The following is a 22,540-nucleotide window of genomic DNA, read 5'->3' as shown; positions in this document are numbered from 1 at the left end:
CTTAATGGTACAGATCAGCTACAACAAAGAAATATGTACTCACAGCAGATGGCCAGACCTTAAATTCACTATTTCAAACCATTATACTCACTTTAATGCTACCTTTTCCAACTTAATGAGATGCTAGCTTTATGGTTACAGATTTTCTAAACAACACTGAAGCCCAGTAAGAAAAGAAATAAAGTATTGAAGAAAGTATTTGGTGCTAGATTCAAAAGAGAAATCATTGTCCACTTAGCTAGACATTAAAAAAAAAACAAAAAAAAACCCACCAAAATTCTTCAAATTTCTTCATCAAATTCATTAACACCAACTAACCCCCCCCCGCCAAAAAACAAAAAAACAAAAAAAAACCAAAAACAACCAAACCAATAACTTTTTTTAAAAAAATAGATGATTGCTTTTAAGTGATTTTTCAATTGCACTTTATCTAGGACAAGAGCAATATTTCAAGCCAGATCTACTTTCAGGACAAACCATCAGAAAGCAATTTATTGAATTTCGATGCTGACATGAGATATTGACACAGCAGGAAAGAAATATCTTGAACGAATTCTGTAGGTACATTGAGCATGTGAGATCAGAGTTCTAACAATGACAGTCTTAAATGAGTGTCAGTCCACTGCATTTAAATCTGCAGCTGCATTAGAAAAAAAAAAAAAAAAAAAAAGGCTAGCAGAATATTGCTTATAAAAACAAAACAAAACCAAAAACCCCCCAAAAACTTGTCATTTTTAGAAAGGATGAAAAAAAAAAAAATGCCGTAGTCATTTTCTGAACTAGAATTGAAAGATAAGATACTAAGAATGCAGAGCCGGCACCTTTCTGAACAAGGAAGCTTTGGTGTAGGTACACCAAATGGTATGCCTAACACAGAGACATTTCATCAATAGAAAGGCATTTATTACCATTTACAGTATGAAATGAATCTACTCAAGAAGTCTTTGTCAGTACCGAGGTATCTGAAATGTTGCAGCAATGTAAAAAAGCTCAATGAATAGCCTTAGCTTAAATTAGTTTACAGCAAAACAGAAGTCCTTTATACAGTCAGGCTGTCCTTGACTTCAACTCTTGCTTCACAGTTCTTTTTCCTTCCCCTTCTTTTATTTAGAGGTGGGAGAGGATGGGAGGAGGGGGGAGGGGTGAGGGGGGGAGGGGAGGTTTCCAATTTTACTCACTTTTTCTTTGTTGGCCCTCTTGCATTTTTCTGTTTCTCTTCTATTCTTTTGTTTTATCCCTTTTCCTACTCCTGAAACATACACTAGGATGTTAGATTTCCTCTTGAAGTACTCTCAAAAGAGGGAAAGAGGATGAGAGAGAAAAAGGGAAAGGACAGAGAGACAAAGAAACAGAAATGTCAGAACTGAATCCCACCACTCTTTACATACTTTTCTATCTAACATAATCTACAGTTTCTAGAGGATTAAATAAATACTAAGGAATGACTTAACAGGAAGCTCGATCTATCTCTATTTGCAGCAGGTTGCAAAATTCATTTGCTTTCAGAAATAGCGCTGATTTCATATTTAGGTAAAAGCAGAAAAACTGTAAAAGAAATAATGCAATAAAATATGACAAATATAATGAATTTTAAAATAGACCTGTTAGTATCACAATGAAAAACTTTTTGCTTAAATGCTCCATTGATGGATATCACTAGAAAACATTATAAAAATCTGAATATATTTAGGTAGCTTTTTTCTTCACATACCTTTCTTTTCCTGCTTTGTTTTCACTACTTCTTTTTTTTTTTTCTTTTTTTTTTTTTTTTTTTGTAACTTCTTATTCTCTTCTATTGAACTCTGACAACAATAAGTAGAGACTACTTTTTTACCAACACTATATCTACAGAGGTCTTTCTGAAAGTAATACATCCCATTTACTTCCATGGAAATGACAGCCAATACAAAGAGCACAATAACACTACTGGATATAGAAAATTGTAAGCTACAAAACACTATTTTTCAACAAAGTCACCACCATTAGGTGTGCATTTTTACCAGCTATGAACAAGAATCTGTATGTAATACTTGTAAAAATCTCCACCAACAGAAGTGATCCACTGTTGCCACTGCTGAAATGCACCACCCACTGTGCTCACATCCACTGTCTGGCCTCCATAAATGTTCTGCAAGCCTCGATTAATGTCAACGTATGCAATTATTTTCTGAATGGAGGAATTCAATTCCACACCTTTGCTCCATCCGCATTCCCATGTCTGACTCCATTCTGCCATGCTGCCCTTCTGCTGCCATCTGTCACATGACAACAACAGGTAATTGGGTTTTTGTGGGAGGGTTCCAACTCTACTGACTGCTATACCACCAAAACACACTTCTCATTTTGTTGGCCAAAGTAATAAAATAGGAAACATTGATTTTGGAGAGGCCCAAGTAGTTATGGAAGAAATACTAGGTATTTATTATAAAGTCAGTTCACATATCTTTTTTACTGGCGTTTACTTTTTACACAGCTTTCATATACATGAATTTCCAATTTCTTTGTTAAATCATTATTTAAATAAAAAGGGCAAGCAATGAATTTTTTTTTTGTCATTATTAAGCCACATAGTGCAGTTAACAATAAGAAGAAGATAATTTTGGATCCTTCCGATCTCCCCCCATTATCATCTTTCCTGTACTGGTGTGTTCTTTTTATCAGCTGAAATGGTCTGTTTTAACCAGTCTGCCAACTCAGGCTATTGCTCCTAGAAGGTGGATTGTAGTATATTAGAGATTATAAATCATTTTGTCATTCTCAGACAATCATAAATTTACCTGCTTACATAGGAGACATCAGTACGCAGTAACATCTAACGCTGCTTCTCATCGTTGTATAAGTATAGTGCACAAGTACAGACAAAGATTGTGTCAATACCTACAGCTACATTCTTTAAAAAAATTATTTTGAATTTTAAATGCATAGTGATAAGAGACCTAATTCAAAAAGCCACAGAAGTTCTGTTTTGCTTACCCTCTGCCTAATATAGATAGTGGTTTACACTCTGATTTGAATAATTCCTCAAAAAAGGCTAAAATTCAGTAATAAGTTCAATGTGCAAATGTGATCCAAGCAAAAAAATAATGGTGGGACTGATAATAAAAATGAATTCCCCAGAAGCATGCAGAATTCACTCTCTAGCTTCATTCTAACAAGTTAAAATTATGAAATCTTCAGAGAAATGACCTTTAAACAATTTATGAGAACCTAAGACACTTTAGATGCAATAAAAATAATTTCCTCATAACCTTTCTCCCAGCACCACATTCCCTTTGTGTTGTTATGGTTACAGAGTCAAGACTTCAGAATTTAGCAGAGGACAGAATTAAGGATTCCCGTGCTTTTTCGATTCAAACCCTCATGCATACACGTTCAGATACAGTATCTAATTGGAAGATCACAGACTCCTCCGGATCTTCCTTCCAAATAAAAAACTTTAAGTCTGGTATTCAGTGCTTGCAATGAGATTATCATCACGGCATATAGCAGAGGCAATTTACCATGCCTAACAGAAGGAAAAAATATTGACGTTACGAGTAGCTGAATCTTCTCTATTGTTATCAGTGCTCAAATCTTCAAACTGAACTGAATACTTGTCTATCTGTTGACATTAAGAGAAATTTGAACTCCTGGCACATTCTTGAAACTTTCAGTGAGGAAAATAGATAGTTCAAAATCTGACTCATTTACTTGAATTCAATTAAGGATTGAATGGGTTATTTCAACTCATGTATTTGGCACTCTGATAAAACAAAAGTCTTCCAGTGGTCTTTAGTAGATATTATTTTTAATAGTATATGTTGAGCAGCAGTTAATCATAGAACTTCTAACAACATTCTGCTTATTCATTCCATAAACTCTTGTTTGCAGCTAAGAAATACGCTATAGAGATGAAGGATGGAGTTAGTGCTGCTGTGCAGTGAATCATTGTGCTTATACAACGGAGAGCACCCTTTATACTCCTTTAACATGTATCACTAGGCAGAATGAAAACCTAGTTAACCTGCACTGCTGGTAAACAGCCTGAACAGATGGAGGTAGAATCCAAAAATTTGAGAAGTCAACAAAATCTTTCTGTGTTCTGTTTTTCTACAGATTGTCTTACGTCAGATGTTGAGAAAATGTGGAAGTGAGCCATGACAAACATTCCATATTAATAAGGGATTTACATTTTGTGAAGGCATGGTGTCAGTGCAGTAAGGCTCAGGATGAAATCTTTTAAATAAGCTCAACAACTGAGTTCATTAATCCACTTTTTTTTTTCTCTGACTGCAAGGATATTGCAATTTTTAAAATCTATTTGAAATAAAAAGTGCAAATTATTCTCTATAGTTCTAGCAGATTACTTTTTTTTTCCTACTCTGTATCAAACATGATCTTAATATCAGTAACTGAAAATAAAAAAATGATATCTTAATTTCACAAAAATATCAGTTAGAAAGTGTCTCATTAATGCACAATTACTTTTTTTAACATTTACTGTAAATTAATTCATATTATATTATATCCAAAGATTATATGTTTGAAAATGTATCCTTAAATATGACCTGAGTAAGTCACCTTAGATATTGTGTGTAAAAGGAGACTGGATTTATTTGAACATGACAGTTCTCCATTCTTTAAAAGAGATTAAACATTAGATTTTTTTTTTTTTTTTTTAGATTTTCTTACTAGAAAGATTTTCTGATAGCAGTTTTTCTGAATGTTATGTCATTCTTCTTTTTCATTATCTACTTGATGATCCGTTTTACACAGCAGACCTGACCACTTTTTACATCCTTTCTCTTCATACTCCTGACTTTAGAGATCAGAAGTCTATGGTATCTCTTTTCACCCTCCAGGTTTCTTAGCCATATTGAGGTCTCAAGTAAAACTTCAGAACTAATGGTGATGAAGTTACATCAAGAAAGATCTAGACTACTAAATCCCAGAAGATGTGGTGTGAACACTAACCAAGTATATCTACAAAACTGTGAATATAGAGATAGGATAACACAAGGTTGGCATGTTGACAATTCATTTGATTTTATCACAGGGTCTGTGATACTCGACTTTCATACTGAGTACTTGAGAATCTTAGCCTGTTTCTTTCCAAATGTAAATATGCAGATAGATTCTTTTTTATTTTTATCTTAAATTCCTTAAATCAGCCTGATTAAGTTTAGTTGAGACATCTGAAGGAGTCAATAAGTTGTTCTTTTCCTGGGAAAGACTGAGGGGGGCTTGGCTGGATAGGGAATAACTGCACAAAGCTGCCATCCTGCAGTTCGTGCAGAAACTACTGCAACAGTAGAATAGAAGCCTGAAATAGAGAGATGAGGCCTCAGAGCTGACAAATTACTTCTCTGGGACCAGAGGAGAAGAAATAGAGCTTCTGATCATACATAAAGAGTCAAGGTCAACTGCAACAGAGATAAAAGGCCACATATGTGAGGACAAATTGGTAAGGGGACAGAAGGGATTAAAACCTTTTTATCTCTATCCTGTAAACACTAGCTACACTGCATTCTCCCTATTTAAATATGAGGGCTGCTTTACAAGTAATGCCTCCTAATTCATTGTGTTGTCCCTTGACATCAGAGGTGGATATTCGTGGTATGGCAGTAGAGATGGAACCCATCAATATTCTGTTACATGTTGTTGCTGTGTGACAGGTGGCAGCAGTCTGACAGAATGGCATCTGACATGGAAATCCATTACATTGTATATAGCGCTGATTATGAGAACATTTGATGAAGAGACAGATCTAATAACACCTGATTTCCTATGAGTTTGTATCAATTCAGACAATAATATCACTTTCCTCACCACCTCTTCATGCTTTCCTTCATCTTCACCCTATTTCTTCTCTACAGCTCCCTTATAAAAGCTTGTAGCGCTGGACAAGTTAGTGTGGTGCCCCAAAGTAAATGAGTGTTATTTTTGCAAAAACTGTGGGGATATTACATTTTTGACATCTCTGCTTTCTCCATCAAGATTGGTCAAAACTGGCTTACAGACTAAATATTCATTTGGGTGCAAATAATTGTGCACAAAGAGAATAGCAGGGTGGTCATATTAACCTTGTTTTCTTAGGGTATCAGGATGAAAAAAAATTTAAAGAAAGGATTTCTCTATTCTGTCTGTAGTGTCCAATGTCCCTTAAGACTTGCATGTCCCAGTGACAGTCTTAATAGACATTAAATAGACATTATTTTTTACATAAGTCATTGTGTCCGACAAGAATAAAGGATGGTTCACAGGTTGTGTATTATAAGCCACAGACAGCAGCCTTGTGCTATAGCTGAATCTTCTCATAGGCAGAATTTTCTGCTATGTGCAAACACAATTTTAACCCAGGAAGCTATCAGTGTACATGGTGGCACGGTGAGCCAGTTCCCAGGGCTTTGGTGATTACCCTTCTTCCTCCCTTCTCCTTTCCTTCCTTCCCTCCCATCATCTCACTCTTACTGTGAATTAGTAATGTTAAAAATCTTGTAGTCAGACTCATCCCAGAAGTGGATAGGAAAAACAATGCCTTTGTAGTTTTTTCTTTTTTTGTTTTTTTTTTTTAAACTTATCTCTTACATGGTAAGAAAGCAAAATATCATCAGTATTTACACCTCTCTGCTCATTGTCAATAATGCGCTACTTTCAATTTAATTTTCAGTTCATCAGACTGTACCTCCACCTTTATCATCTACGCTTTATTTCAGTTATTAACAAAACATATTCCTCTTTTACTTAAAGGTCTTACAAATGTTTTTAGATCACTAGGAGTTCTGCCAGTTTAGAAACACTCCTACATATCCCCACAAGACAGATTTCACTCCTACACTTCCTGACCCTGAATCTTCTTCCAAATTCCTCATCCTACCTTAGCTTAAGTGAGAAAGATGGGTACGGAGGACTGAGCTCTCAACTCAAGCCGATCTGATGAAAAGTTAAGTTAACTGACTTGTAGGACAGTTAATTATTTCCATTTGAATTCAAAAGTTATTTGGAATAGGTCAGAGCAGATTTTGACCCAGACTTACATGTGATTAGTCTCTCTACACCTTCTATTTAACTCTAAAATATCTTGACTGGATAGAAAGCTAAAAATTGAACTCTAACTTTGATTAAAATATAAACAGATTAGCTATTTGTTTCTTGATTGTTTATAATAAATAAGAATTTTAAGGGAAGAATATTATTTTGGAATTCTATGCAGCAATTTTCAATGTTTGATTCATAAATATATTTGCAATACTTTATGGACATACAAGTTTTCTCCTTTAAACTGCTAAAGCTCTGCCAGACTTCCATTACAAGGAATTAAATTCAGGATCTTTTGCACAAATATCCAGGAGAGAAAGGAATGCTGATAATCCACTTTTATGTTCAAAGACTTTAAAGGTCAGCAGTTAGATGGGGATATAATCACAAACAGTGGAGCAGATAGGATTTCTGAAGTTGGAAGAGTTACAGTGCTATCAACTCATAACAAACTACAGGTTATAGTATTTCCTAAGCTTCTCTACTTGATTTGGTTTGAAATTTGAATGAAAAAACATCTTTCCCATTATTTTGGACACAAATAGTTCTACAAGGCATTTTACCAAGTGAGAATACAAAGCAAAGTTACAAAAAAACAACAACAAAAAAAATCCAAATTATCAAGCTGCTCTAAATACAAATGAAAAGTAATGCTTGCGTCACCAGTTTCACAGAAGAGATACTTGACATATTACTTGAGAATAAAAAAAATTGGACCTGAGGAAACCTCAATATCAATATATAAAGACAGCAATAAAGAATAAAGCCAAGTCAGCTTTGTTTAGAGTCTTGAAGAACATTAATTTTTAAAATTGGGAGACACTTTCAGAAGGATTATAAAAATTATTCACTGAATATTCTAAAATGATAAATGTTAATTAAACACATAAAGCGAAAATGAAGGAGTGGGCTTTGTCATAGACTTCAAATCAAGAAGAAAAACCCACAAATCCGTAGTCAAATATTATCTTTAAGTAGCTTGAACAGTTCAATACTGTGATGCAATAGTTTTGCTGTTCAGAACACCAGCACCTAAAAGTTTAAATCTGAATCTTAAATAAGAACTCTTTAGCAATAAATTCAGCATTAAAGAAAAAATGATGCCCAGAATTTCTTTAAAGCAATATCTACAAGTATTCTTAAATAATTTATAAACAGGTTTGAAAGACCTTTTGGTAAGACAAGTACAAAATCCTTCCTAACTTACGGAATTTTGGTATAAGTTTGGCTTTTTTATTTGTTTATTTGTTTTTTTGTTTTGTCTCACTCTCCACTTCAAGATAGATAGGAACAAGAATATTTTACATCAGCTGAAGAATGTATCCAATTATTACTGTGGAGTTTCCTGTAACTATAATCCTCTTTTAGGTTCCAGAATGAAGCTAGACATATAAAGCCTCTGCAATCTATGTCCTAACAAGTGTAGAAACAAAATTTGTCATAGATATATAAAAATTGTATAATTCACAGAGTGATACCTGAAGGATCTACTTAATTTAGTAAACTAAGGCTGTGTTTTATTTGGTTTTGACTTCACCGTTGAAATGTTGCCATTATCTCGGATTATTCAGACTTTTATCAAGAGGTTAACATGAGATCAACAGTGTTCATATAAAAAGTGTTTGTATGTATAAACCTTTAAATGACTTTATTAATCTTTGAGGTCAATTATTTGTTTTTCCTGAGAGCTTACTCTTCTTTTGTACTACTGTTCCAACACATTTATTATTTTTTTTTCCTTTCTCGAGAAATAAACCTTGAGATCTTACTTTCCATGAGAATTCAATAAAAACAGCCTTCCTGTTGCTCTGGTCACCCACCCAGCAAAAAGGAAGTTAAACTGTTTGCTGACATTTCTCTTATGGTTTGGGTTTGAGCTTTTGCCCTTGAGCCTGCTGCCAGAATTTTGACTTGCACAGACAATACTTTGTGGGTGGTGACTTCATTGGTAACTGAGAGCTAAGAGCTGGAGAAATATCCTGTGTGTCATATCTGTGGTGATTAGGAAAGCATTACTGGATCCGCACTATTAAAGTTACAACAGATGTGCTTATTTTGTGGTAACCATTCAGTGGAAGAAAGCTTTTCTCCGGCCCCTAAACCCCAGCTTAGTTAATCAAAAGGAAGTTAAGCGAATGCAGCATTTTTCTCATGACTCTTCATAAACACAGGGTTTCAAAATGAACGTGGATGGAAAGGCCAATAATTCCTCCATCCTATGTCATCTGCATATAATTGTGGTTTGCCTGAACTTGATGAAAGCTCAGGATAATTGTCTGGAAATATCAGAATTGTTTAGAGAGCTAACATATCTGTATCAGTTTCTGTCTTAGCCATGGATTTCTTGAGAAAATACAATGGAATGTTGATACACTGCTAGCAAGTATGTAAGGTCCATGTGCTATCCTAGATCCAGTTGTGGAATTTCTATTAATATCACTGATATTTCTCTACAAGGAATTTAAGTCACAGTCTTAAAAAAGCAGAAACGGACACATTAATCAACATTTACATACAGCAAGCGAGAAGCAATTAAAGATGCAGAGATGCTGGTTGCTATCTAGCCTAAAGATATCTAATTTAATCATGTATATGTTCTGTGATGCTATAAGCATGAAAATAACCTTTACTGAATATTCTTAACTCCAGTACTTCATTGCTTAGATCTAGCAGAGTTTATTCATATGCTGTGTATCTGACATGGCCTCTTTCCAACACTAGTCTTCCAGAAGCTGCAGTAATATTAAAACATAAATAGCAAAAATGTGCAATTTATTCATTCCATTTTCAACTCTTAATATAGTAATAAAAAAAAAATATAAATGCTCTGCAAGAACTTGTATCACAGTCCTATATTTTAAAACCTTTTTTTTTTTTTTTCATGAAAGTGATTATCTCAGGATATTCTGAAGTATCAAACAGCCTGTGGGACCTTAATGCTTGTTTCTGCATTTAAAAAATACTATTGTAGGTTCTATGTTTGTTACTGTATCTGGCCCCATTTTCATCAAGGCAAACAAAACTCCACAGAGTCTCTTTCTTGAAGAGCTTGAAACAAACAGGACAAAAAAAAGCTGAAAGAACACTTATAATCACACTATTGATGAAAAAGGAAGTCGAAGAGAGAAAATGAATGAATTACAATAGCGCGTAAGTAGTTTTGTGTCAAAAGCCTCTGAAGCAAGTAAGATAAGGACTTTAAAATTGTGTGCTTTGGAGGAGCTCATAGTAGGAGTGCTGCACACTCTGGACTTTGAATTCCTCATTTCCAGACCTGTACTTTAATCTCAAGTTTCTGTAATTTCATAGTGAAGGGATGTGCTCAAGCACTTTTGTCTGTGGCCTTAGATTTTTTGCGTACATTTTTTTTAGAAAGGTCCAGACACCCTTCATTCCAGACTTCATGAATCTGTGCCCAAAACTGTTCTTCAACTGCCCTAAAAATAACAATAGAGAAAAAAAAAACGTTTCCATGTGGGTTCCTTGTTGCAGAAGAGTCAAAGTAGTCATAAGGAATGCATATACTGGCACAACTCTGAATACTTAGCTCCAATAATATTTGTAACCACTAAAAAAATGCCTTTTACAATTTCTCTGTGTGTCACCAGAATGTAAGCCACAGATGAAAGAATTTTCTGGCAACTGCTGTATTCTGGTAACATTAGAAGGGAGGCAGCTTTGGTACACTGGGTGGAAATACTTTTAAATAAAGGCACAGCTTATTTACATGATGAAAAATTAATTCTTGAATGTTCAGAAAATTATAACTCTCATGTGAACGTATTCCCTTCATTGTGTAATATAAATATATTTCTGGTGTGCTTGCAGAGTGATAATCCAAACATGTCCTGAGGTCAGGGAAATTTGAGTGGAATTTCCTTAAAATTAAAACAAACAAGAATTCCAAAACTCCAAAACTCAAAAAAGTACTACCTGTGAATGAAAATAAATATTCTTTCTTTCTAAATATTGAATAGATTTTCAATAGAATAAATGGGATATTTTATTTCAAAATTACTTTGTAAGACATTTTTGGCTAGACAGATTTTTGCAGAATGTTTTGTTGAAATTTCAGTTTTTGTGAAAACACTTTAAAGTATTAGTTATTATAGTGAAGAAAAAAAAAGATTTTCTCTTGAGAATCTGTGCGAGAGTATTCTCATTTTCATTACATGTTCAGAGGGAAGGCTGAAAGGAGTAAAAGGCAACAATCCTCCAGATAAGTATAATTCCCATGTATAAGCAAAATCAAAGCAAATTATAATTTACAGAATAAGGGTTATATCTGCCTACCTAAGTAACATTATTACATTGCTAATATCCTACACAGTGAATGCAAATTGTTTTTCTCCCAACTCCAATTTGAAAGTAAAGTTGCAAACAAGAGTATTTAGCGCATGACATTATCAAAGACTTCTTTTTCTAGAGGCCCGATGAACTATAAATTACTTTCTTGAGCCAACATAAGGAAGCAGAGCTTTCCTTCTGATTACTATCTCAAAAGTCATCAGCTGAGCTTTGCATGTTGCAGACTGGCCTGCCTTTACAAAGGATTTTATGATTCTCTGCTGCAATTTTTATTTTTAATTATTTGTTGTACATTCTTCACAATTAGAAGACAAAATATTCAAATAAAGATGATCTAGAAAATTTACCATATTATTTGCTCTAGCTTTTGCGTGCCAATACTAGCTGTGAAGACTTTATGCTACCGGAACAGAATAGATTATTAAAAAATAAAAGGCGAGAGATTGAAGATGAAAAAGTTGTAAAAGAAGCTCATATGTGGGAGGCAAGATTGTCATACCAAGCTTTGATTCTCTGGGTTTATAGGTAAATCATCTATCTAATTCCTTCCTGTGCTAGTCCTTCTATCATGTAGATTTGTAATGAAGCTATTTTGAAAGACATATCTCCTTTCTGTAAGTGTAAAAGATTATGCCAAGTTGTGATCTAAACATTTACTAGAGTGCAGAGATCCTTTAACATGTAGAAAATTTGCTATTTTTGTGCTCAGAACAGGCTCTGCTGTCCATATTACTTGATTAGCATCTAGTGTTTAAAGTATGTTTAAATCATATTTGTTAAATGAGAAACAATCGATGGAGTTGGAAAAAATATGAAGGCTTTGAAAACAGGATAGTAATTTACATTTGATGCAAAAGGGGGAGCAATGAGTTGAAAAAGGAAAGAAATGATCAGAGCAACAGTCAGAAAAATCCTGCTTGCAGCTTCTTTGAGGAACATCAGCTTGACAACTCTGCAACATCCAGGCAAGGAGGGACACTGCTGAGGCATGTGATAGAGACAGCTTGTGCAAGAATGCTTGTTAAGTATGACATATTTGTAAGAACACATTCTAAAATGATAAATTGTCAAGGAATCTGTGAAGTACAGACACAACTTGCCTGCAGTTCAGAGACTGTAAAGTAGCTTGCTTGGTTAAATTAAAGAGGTTTTCTTGAGGACTTTTTCAAGACTACAACCTTAGTAACATTGATCAGGTACTGTGTATAGACTGTGTATAAAATGGTGACTCAGATCTTCATAATCTTTATTTTTTTATATAATACAAATATAATAGTCAATGTGCCGCCTCAAAATATACTATGCCAAACAACCTTACTTCCAACTCTGGAAAAAAAATGATGGGAAAACAATTTCAGTGCATTTCTATGACTATGTCAACACAACATTTTTCATATACTAAAATATTAAACAAGTTTTAGGAGATAGGATTCTTATTCCATATTCCTAACACCATACTAATAAGGTATTAATTTACAAAATGGATTAAAAAAAAAAAGAAAAAAACTAAATAGAAACTTTTTTTCCACCTTCGTAAAACTTTTTAAGAATGGATGCTTAAAAAACTTCCACTGGCACTTTATTTTTCTTATAGACTACAATAAAAATAGAAACAGCCACTTCAATTGAGCTGGTAATATGAGTATCATAAATTCGAAAATGCAACCACCAGAGTAGAAATAATCATTTAAAAATTAGAATTTGCTCCGTACAAAACAAACAGTAGCATATTCAACTCTAGGTAGCAATGCTTAAACAACATTTCACTCATCTACTACTCATGAAAAGTTGCATCAGTGTAACTCAGACAAGCCAAACCTGCGCGCTACATGCTCCATTTAGATGTTAGTAGTCATCTTTTTGTTAGCTTCATTTTAAAACACAAGTAAATTTTTAAAACTATTTGAACAGCAATTAAAAAATATTGCACAGCTTTCCTCAACAAGCTCAATGGAGTAGCAGAAAAAATAGTTAAGAAGGAAGACTGATGAAAGGATTAAAATACAAAATGGAAATGTTCTAAATGAAAATAAAATAACTCACATAAAAGCAAAAATACTTTTTAACATATTAAGTTAATGACCCAGAGTTTAAATTTATTTCATGTTAGAATTTAAGCAATCTTTTATCTAGCAATTAAACTAAAGAAGCCATCATTACCTATGGTTGGCTCCAGTGTTTTCCAACAGACACTTCACAGGGATTAGTTTATGTGCAATGCATGGGTTGATACACAGTTGATACCTGAAATCCACCCAAGGAATTTTTACAGCTTCCAAGCTACTCCATCACAGAAAAATGGAGAAACCAATTCGGGCTATTTCAGGGACAACCTGTCTGACTTCCATGTGCCTGCACAGAAGACAGTTAAGGCATTGCTTGCTTGAGAGTGGCTTGGTAGATATTCCATGACTTTCCACACATTTGGCATATGATTTGTGTTATCTGTTATTTAATCAGTAGATGCAAATCACACATATTCCAACAATAAAAGAGTATGTGTTCTGGACAATTCATTTTCCGTCCACAAAGAGATAATATATTTAAATCCAAATCACATCCACCATTTAAAAACAATCAAAAAGTCAACCTGCCACAATGTACTGAATACTAAAGCCTATCTGGATGACTGAAGTTTATTTCTGGAATTTTTTTCCCATTTATTCTCTGCTGAGATCAATACTACCGTTATCCCATTAACCATATTAACATTACACTCTTGAAAAAATATTTCAAAATTCACCTGCATCTTACAAATCAAAACATATGTTTGAAAGAAGAATATTTCTGTACATCGAAAACAAGACTTGTGGACTAGAAGTAAGTAAAATTATTTTGGCTTTGATAAATATATACTCCTTCCCTGCAGGATATAAATGTCTGTGTGGGAATAGCACATAGTTACTCATTCCCTCTTAGAGATGCAGCCTAGTAGCTGATTAGGGCAGCAGTGAACATGAAAAGATCCTTCCAAGCAATGAGAAAAATCCTCTATGTTGGTATGTACTTAAAATTAAAATGCATGGAGCTTTCCAGATCAGTCAACACTGCAAAAGCTGGCAAGAGAAGTTCAAAAGTTCTTAATTTAGTAGAATTTGCTGCTTTTAGGCAATCTCTTAGCCACCTAGCAACAGCACAAAGAGTGTAATTCTTGGAGACTTAAATTCACCCTGTTTGAATAAGAGGGAAAATTGCAAACCTGAAAGATAGCTTGAGGGCATTGTAAGATCAGGGAGTTTTGCGTGTTAGATTGGGCAAGATGCATACCAGCATGCAGCTGGCACATAATAGATGGTATCTGCATTTCCTACCCAGTTTATGGAATAATAGATTATCAAATACAGTTCTCCACCATCCCCACCGTTCCTGCCATCCTCAGCACAGACCTATAAGAACCTCCCACAGTACTGTGGGAAAGTTCAAAACTCTTGTCAACATTTTCCAGAAGTCCCTACATCACACAGAACTTTAATGAAACCTTGTGCATTGCATCAGGTATACCCAACCTGTAGACTCAAGGTACCTCATAGAGAGATCCCTGGTGGTGAGCTGATCCTTGAAATGAAGTTTAGATAGGTAATCTTAGTGTATGAGAATACTGAGTTTCAGATCACATAATGTCTCCTATTCTGTATTTAAATTTAGTAGGACTGAGTGTGAAAGGTAAGAAAGAATATCCTTCCTATCCTAAAGAGAATTTCCATCCTCTGGTACAAATAGTATTTGACTGGAAAAGGCACTGAATTAGTCCACTGTGACATCACTTAAAGTTGCATACACCATGCAGCATTTGTTCTTAATAATATATTTTGCATAACAAAAGTTAGTACATTTAAGACAAAATCAGATTCTGAAAAAAAGTCTCAACTACAGAAAAGCTATGCTTTTTACTGTAATTATTTGTTGTAAAATGCTGTAATTATGCTACTGAGAATAAAGTAATTTACTTGCCCTTTAAAAATAACCAGTTGTGGGGACAACATTGCCTCTAGCTTTTCTAAGAAGATTAAGCAACATCTGATTCAATTATAAGCTCGTAAAATCATTTTTCCCCTAAATTTTAAAAGGGAAAGGCAACACTTTCACTTTTATCACACAAGCAAACAAAATAATTAATTTTCTGTATTTCAGGTCATTTATAAATACAACTACAAAGCTAACTGCAAATCTATGTATAATGACTCCTTGAAATTCTAGTTTCCACAGCTAAGTTAGCCAAATGGTATATATTCAATGCAATTTAAAAACTGTTAATAAAGATGTATTTTTAAGTTATATCTAGATTGTCTAATTACAGGGCAAGGAATGCAATTACATTTTCTGCGTAAATATTAAAGCCTTCTTACAATTCAGGCATTAACAAAACTATTATTTCACTTTTGTATTAGTGTAACTACTCTAAATTTGGCGTATTACACAGAAAGTGTTTCTATAAAAAGAAAGGAATGGCAAGCAATATAATGAGTTTACTGTATGTCAGTTCTAGTATATTTTATACATGAATACAACTCATTAATTTTGTTCAGATGGTATGAGTTAAAATTATGCAGTCAGGTAAGAAACATCTTTATTCTGTTCTCCAATCACGTACCCCAAAAGCAGAGTTTTCAGAAAACTTTCCACCATTGCAATATGCAGTATTTTTCAAGCATTCTTGAATAAAGATTATCTATTCCTTCAACACAAGCACGTACAGCTCTTGGCACTACATGCGCTCATCACTTAAATCATTGCCATTTCTGTGCCTTCAGTCCAATTACCCATATATTGGATCAGGGTTTAATATTGTGTTCCCTATTTACTATCTACTATTTCAACTATTTTTTTATTTCTCTGGACAAAGAACCATCTGTTAATTTGGTTTCTTTTCATTTGCAAGACTTAACATAAATTCAATTTTTATAATTCTCTTCTATCCCCAAAATCTTGAGTACTCCCCTAGTGCCTTGTCCCTAAAAGCAATTTTCTTATTGATCAATAATTTAATCTTTTTAACTCTATAGCTATTCTCAATCCCTTTATTTTTTGCTGCCTATCCTTTGCATTTTATGCGCAATCTCCTTCATGTCTTTATCCCCCATTCTCTCTTTCTATTTCCCAGGAAATTTTGAAAGAGCCACCTTGATGAAACTCCAAGCTTAAGGCAGAGGTCATTCTCTATTCGATACTGTCAGAGATTCTTTGGGAAATCTGCATGCAACAACATTTTCTGAGAGCTAAGTGGAAAGTATTCATATATGAATGTCCCTGCCTGAATCGTGTATGAAAGTGCCTGTATTTGCTGCAGCTGTTATTTATAACATTTCTTCATCCAATAATGGATATATATCTCTTGAAAGAGTGAAATTTTGCTTATTAATGAGTTACCTAGAGACTAAGAGACAAACTTGTCATGTTCTGACTAAGATAGATACCCTCACTTAGATACAGTCACTTCTTTAGTAATTCGGCAAATTCTTTGGCAAGATTCACTGAAGTACATGAAGGACAAAACTGTGATAAAGAACATTGTTTTCTTTGCACTTTAAAAGTACCCTGTAATTTCCCAGTGGGGAACAGAGTGTTTTCCTGTGAAAATGAAAACTGTCAAATATCTTGAGACACTTTCTAAAGATTCTTATATTCCACAGCAGGATTGTATTCGTTTTTTTTAGCAAGTATAAATCTTTGTCAATGATATGCAAATATATGCAAAAAAAAACTTTATACAAGAATACATCACAAATTCGGGCAAGATGAGAATATGTTCTCCTCATGTGAGGCATGCAATCTTCACAGAAGCATGTTAAGTGCTGTTAAATGTTGATGTGAAACATGAGACAAAATGTAAGGTATCAGGCGAACAGGCTGTGTCATATATAGATGAAAGTAACAGAAAATTCTCTCTAGTAAATATTATTCTTTTCAATGTTGTATTACTCAGCAAATGTAAGAAATAATACAGACAAAGACTTGTCTTTCAACAGTTACGTTCCCCAGTGAAACTTACAGACATAAAGGAACATCATCTTTGATGATGCAGGTTCCTCCATTTTTGCAGTATTCTTCAGGACAAACTACAAACAAAAAAGTAGAAATTATAATTCAAATCCACCCTCTCCATACCTTCAAAATTATTATATTTGTCACTGTCTGATTTTCAGAATGGCAGAATATTCACATTTAACATTTTGGGTGCTAAGTATTTCTGAAAACTTTTCTTTTAATCTTGATGATAAAACATAAAATACAAATACACTGAAATCAATGGAATCTCTAGCACTTCAAGAGAAATTGAACAGGCTTCTAATTAGTCTCAGATTGAGAGTTACATTTGATTCCAGAAAGGAAACTTCTGTCAATTACTAGATATTTTAACAAAACTATTAATATAGAGAGAGCCAAGAACTTTGAACTTATATTTTCATAGTATTTACGCCTACTTTATTATTGGCATTATCATTATTTTCTTGTTAGCTTAAATGCAGTGGTGACAAAAGAACAAATGCTTTATCATGTGTCAACTTTCTAATTCATGATGCCTAGAATTGTAACACATAGAATCACAGACTCATAGAATTTACTGGATGTGGATTTAACTTTCTTCATAGCCACCCTTATGGTGCCATGCTTCGAAGTTGTGATCAAATCCACTTTGATAACATACTGAAATTTTAAATGATGCTGAACAATGTTTACACAACATCAAGGTTTCTGTTTCATCCTCTGCCCCTCCAGGTGAGGAGCATGGGAGCAGGCAAGAAACTAGGAAGGAAAGCAGTCAAGATCTAACTGACCTGTATTAACCAGAGAGATGTTCCATACCCTATAAATGTCATGTTCAGTAATAAAACTGGGGGGCTGTTTCCCAGGGGTTGCTGTTTCTCAAGAATTGGATGAGCATCAGTCAGCTGATGGTTGATGATTCCTTTTGCAACTCTTGCTTTTATTTCACTTGCAGCCTGGTCTAGTATTAGGAATGGAGATTGGTGGCTCTGCTGGTGGCAGGGGGACTGGAGCTTGATGATCCTTTAGGTCCCTTCCAATTCAAGTCATTCTATGATTCTATGATATATTTAGCTGTCCATTTATTTATTTACTGTTGTTAATTTTTTTCTTAACCCATGAACTTCCTCAGTTTTGTCTGCCCTATTCTTTTCCCAGTCCTGTGGTGGGAGATGAGTGGGCAGCTGTGTGAAGCTGAGCTGCCTACTGAGATTAACTAACAACACTGGTTTTGCAAAGAGTAAAGTGTTTAAATACAGGGATATATCAGTCATGCATTTTTTCATTGCTTTTGACACGCCTTTTCATGGATTTCCAATTTAAGAAATTTAATTTTACTTAAGATTAGTTTTACTCCACCGCTGTGAGAAAAACTAAAAATCAGAAATGAATCTCTTATATTTTAAATAATAACTAGTAAGATGCAAATACCTTTTCTTATTTGATGCATGACTGTCAAGTTTTATTTTCACTTGTTATTCTCAAATACTATAACAATGTGTAATCATAACACAGCTGTGAATATTCTTCTATGTTTTCATATGATATTTATGCTTTAAAAAAACAAAGATAATAAAGTAAACTAGGTGTAGTTCTTTAACTTTTGGAGTATGCCACATAAAATCATTTGCGGACATAAAGAAATATAGTGCTATTCAATGTAGACACTTGCAGTTTTAAGAAGAGTTGAAAGACAATCACTTAAAGGATCTGCTCTCTGAAAAAAATAGTGGAGGATTTACATAGAAATAAATTATTTCTAGTTTGGGTTCTATATTTTTCTACATTGCTATAATTTCTCAATATATACCTTTTAATAGAAAATATTCTTCATTGAAAATATATTCTCAATCAAATTTATCAGGTATATATTTTATCTGCATTGTGAAATTGTTAATTTTTAATGTTAGCAAAGACACAATGAACACAATATTTCCAAACAAATTTTGTTCCAGAAACTCAGAAGTGCTGATCTTTCTATTCAAATGGCTAAAATCAAGAGTCCCAGAAGCGTATTACAGAGGAATAAAATAAAAACAAAAAAACAACAAATATAATTTCATACCTACGTGAAAGTCCCTTGTGTACATGTTAACTAAGCACGTTATTTTCCATCTTTTCCCTCCCTATTTTTCTGAGTGACACTTTCATAATGCAAATTCACAACCAATATAATCTGATTAACAGTGTGAATTCAGTCTAGTATGTGGGCTGACTCTAGTTTCATTAATAAACCACTGTATTTTAGTGTTGCAAAATGTCACTTTAATAGAAAACTAAGTACCTGAACAGCTGGACTCATCAAGGCTGAAGTCAATGCAGTCTGCAATGCCATTACAACGCTGGGAGACTGCTATGCATTGATTTGTTGACATACATAGCAAAGAACCGTGGAAACACTCTGTAAGGGCTGAAAGGAAAAGTAACATGACAATTATTGTCAGCTGTATTTCCTTTTATCACTGTTAAAAAAAAAAAAAAAAAAAAAAAAAAACACCAAACAAAACAAAAAAAAACTAGCAGAAAACTTTATTTGTACTTTAGTTTATAAACTTGGATCCACGTGACCTTTACAAGCTTTCATCTTCAAAGTCACAAAACTTTGCTATTTAGTGGACAAATAGGTAAACAAACACAGTACACAGATGTTACAGAAGCTAGATTTTCCCATGTTATATTTCTGAAGTAATCATGGGCATATTTGCTTAAACCATTATCAGAGTAAGTTGAAAAAGCAATGAAAACCCGTAAGAAACTACCACACAACACATTCAAATCCCAGGCATAACCTAGGAAAAAAAAAATTTAAACAAAAAATAAAAAGTTGACATAGTACAGCTTCCTTTTATTGTGAGGAACCAAATACTAACAGACATTTAGTGAAGAAAAAGTAGAGGAAAGCTGTACTGAAATACCTGAACTTTCACACCTTTTTAATTCCTGGGCATTTAATTGTCTTTTCTAAGTTTGTCCAGAAGAATTATGAGGGAAGAATCTTGATGGAATCACGTAAGCCATAAGGTTCTGAGTACAGGATTATTACTGCATCACTCATATACATGAAATATGCAGTGGTCCTACATCCTCCTATAGAAGAAAGCATCATTTTATCTAACACAGTGCTCTCTTACACTGCTTTCAACTATTATATTTAAAGGTTTTTGTTTAGCTAGCATGAGCTGAACTTCTCTCAATATTAATGCAAATCAGAGGAAATTCTGATTCCATTGAAGTTAGATGTATTCATAATAAACTGGAGTAGAACCAGAGAAAGAATCTAGAAAAATTTAAAATATCCCAGTGCCACATCTATATTTCATTCTTCTTTCCTGCTCATGGGTTCAAGAGCCAATGCACACAGCAGTGAACATCCCAGGTACGATAGACAAGCTGCTAAAAGCTATATCAGTCCCACTCCCAGATAAAATGTAAATCTCCAGCTTATGTATATCACAAAAATATGCACACTTAAAATGGTGCAGCTCAATTTTATACAGCAGCAATTGGGTCAAATCCTTCCAGCTCTTGCCATTTTTGACACTCATAAATAACTATGAAATTGCTCATGTAAGTAAAGGTTTGTGGGATCAAACATTCTAGTTACATGCACTAACATATGTTAAATTCTGAAGAAAAATCTGGAGAAGAATGTTACTTTGCTTCAAAATTTAATTAATCTTTCTGAGACATTTTAAGTTCTGACTGATTTTAAATGATCACAGTACTCTTCTATGACTGGAGAAGTCACTACAGAGAAGAGCAAGATAAAAGCAAGAACAACAACAATCTCTTCTTACCGCATTAGACCAAACTGAAGCTCTCACTTGCACAACAGCAAATACTTCATTCTTAATAAACGGAATTCATACTTTGTCACTCAGTCATAGACATACATTTTTCCACTTCCTCCTGTTATGCAAAGAATCTAGATTCTGTTCTATAACAATGCCTTTGCTCTATATGCTCTCTCGTTCCCTTTACCACTCAGTCCGGCCAAATAGGTCTTGGCAAGTATGAAAAATAACAGATTACAGCATCACTCCACTCCTGTGGTGCTTCTCATGACCCACACTTGTAGCATAACCTACCATCTATCTCAGGATTTTGTAAGCTAGCCAGAAAATAACTGACAGTCCCATGCCCTCTTGTTGCACTTTCATAACCAAATAACAATCTCATACTTATTTTGTGTGTAACAGATCCAAATCCTGGACATTTGCAATTTGGGGCATGATGTTCCAATGGTAATTGGACTAGTTTGGTAAGTGTTCATTTGTACACAGATATCCAGCCCATAAAAATAATTGTTTGTTCAGATGAGAACTTCAAGAGAAACAAAGTTGTAAATTCAACATAAAACATATTTTTAAACTTAGTAACTCTTCATATGTTCTTTAGACCTTGTACGCCTGTACTCAAGAGACATCTCAAATGTGGATATAAAGTACTGTTTATGGTTTGTCAAATACACTACAACTAAAACAGATTCAGTTCCTGAATTGTAACTCACAGTGAGGATTGTGGTAAGAAAGTATGCGTCTTATTTTTGACATTTTGTTATTATTTCCCCTAGTTCTGGACTTGCTGCTGGACTTAGGCTTGAAGACAAGATAGAAAAATGTTAATTATTTTTAGTTCATTTATAACTTTTGTGGTTTTGAAGTGTTCCTTTACTCTGAGCAAATTTATTGCACTGAGACTTTTATGTACTGACAGAGGGAACCTTCATAGCAATTAATCTGACTGTTAAATACTTTGCACAGATCTGGCATCTAATATTGCTTACTGTTAAGATAGTTGAAAATAACCTCAAGCTTCCCACACCAGTTACTCTTTAACTTTGTGAGGGGTCTTCAAGTGTCTTTGGGATAAAAATATTGAAGACAGACAGTAATAACAGCAAAGATGTTAAAGTCAAAACATCAGTTTTTCACCTATATTTCATTTTCTATGTTCAAATTAAAATTCTTGTAAGAATAAAAGTATCACAGCCCACTTGAAGTTATATAATTCAATATCTACAAGGTAATCAAAATTTACTATAACTACGGCAGATATATAACTACATAGGACCATTGCAGAGAACTGGAAAATAATTGTTCCTTGCTATTAGCACCTGGGTCAAATGCTGCTGCATCTAGTAAAAAAAAAAAAAAAAAAAAACAAAAAAACACCATTGATGTTAATATGTTTATTTTATACCCTTACCACTATGATAAACTAACTTAAA

At 33.9% G+C, this 22,540-nt stretch overlaps 1 protein-coding gene across 3 annotated transcripts in view; it reads right to left on the bottom strand.

Annotated features, from left to right (window-relative positions):
• MALRD1 (MAM and LDL receptor class A domain containing 1) overlaps window positions 1–22,540 on the bottom strand; it is a 207,557-nt gene that overhangs the window by 22,472 nt on the left and 162,545 nt on the right. For 2 of the 3 annotated variants that reach the window (XM_042817544.1, XM_042817545.1), the window contains exons 34-35: window positions 19,595–19,720; window positions 17,315–17,381 (exon numbers count right to left, since the gene is read on the bottom strand). In XM_042817544.1, coding sequence (XP_042673478.1) covers window positions 17,315–17,381; window positions 19,595–19,720 — 193 coding nt within the window. Of the gene's footprint in view, window positions 1–13,535; window positions 13,678–17,314; window positions 17,382–19,594; window positions 19,721–22,540 lie in introns of those variants that run through there. The other variant, XM_042817546.1, reaches the window with a different exon arrangement.

This window comes from Centrocercus urophasianus, unplaced genomic scaffold (genome assembly GCF_019232065.1).
Source record: "Centrocercus urophasianus isolate 14NV4802_14NV808 unplaced genomic scaffold, USGS_Curo_1.0 seq_16, whole genome shotgun sequence".
Classification (NCBI taxonomy): domain Eukaryota; kingdom Metazoa; phylum Chordata; class Aves; order Galliformes; family Phasianidae; genus Centrocercus; species Centrocercus urophasianus.
This window is presented reverse-complemented; position numbering and strand designations above follow the sequence as displayed.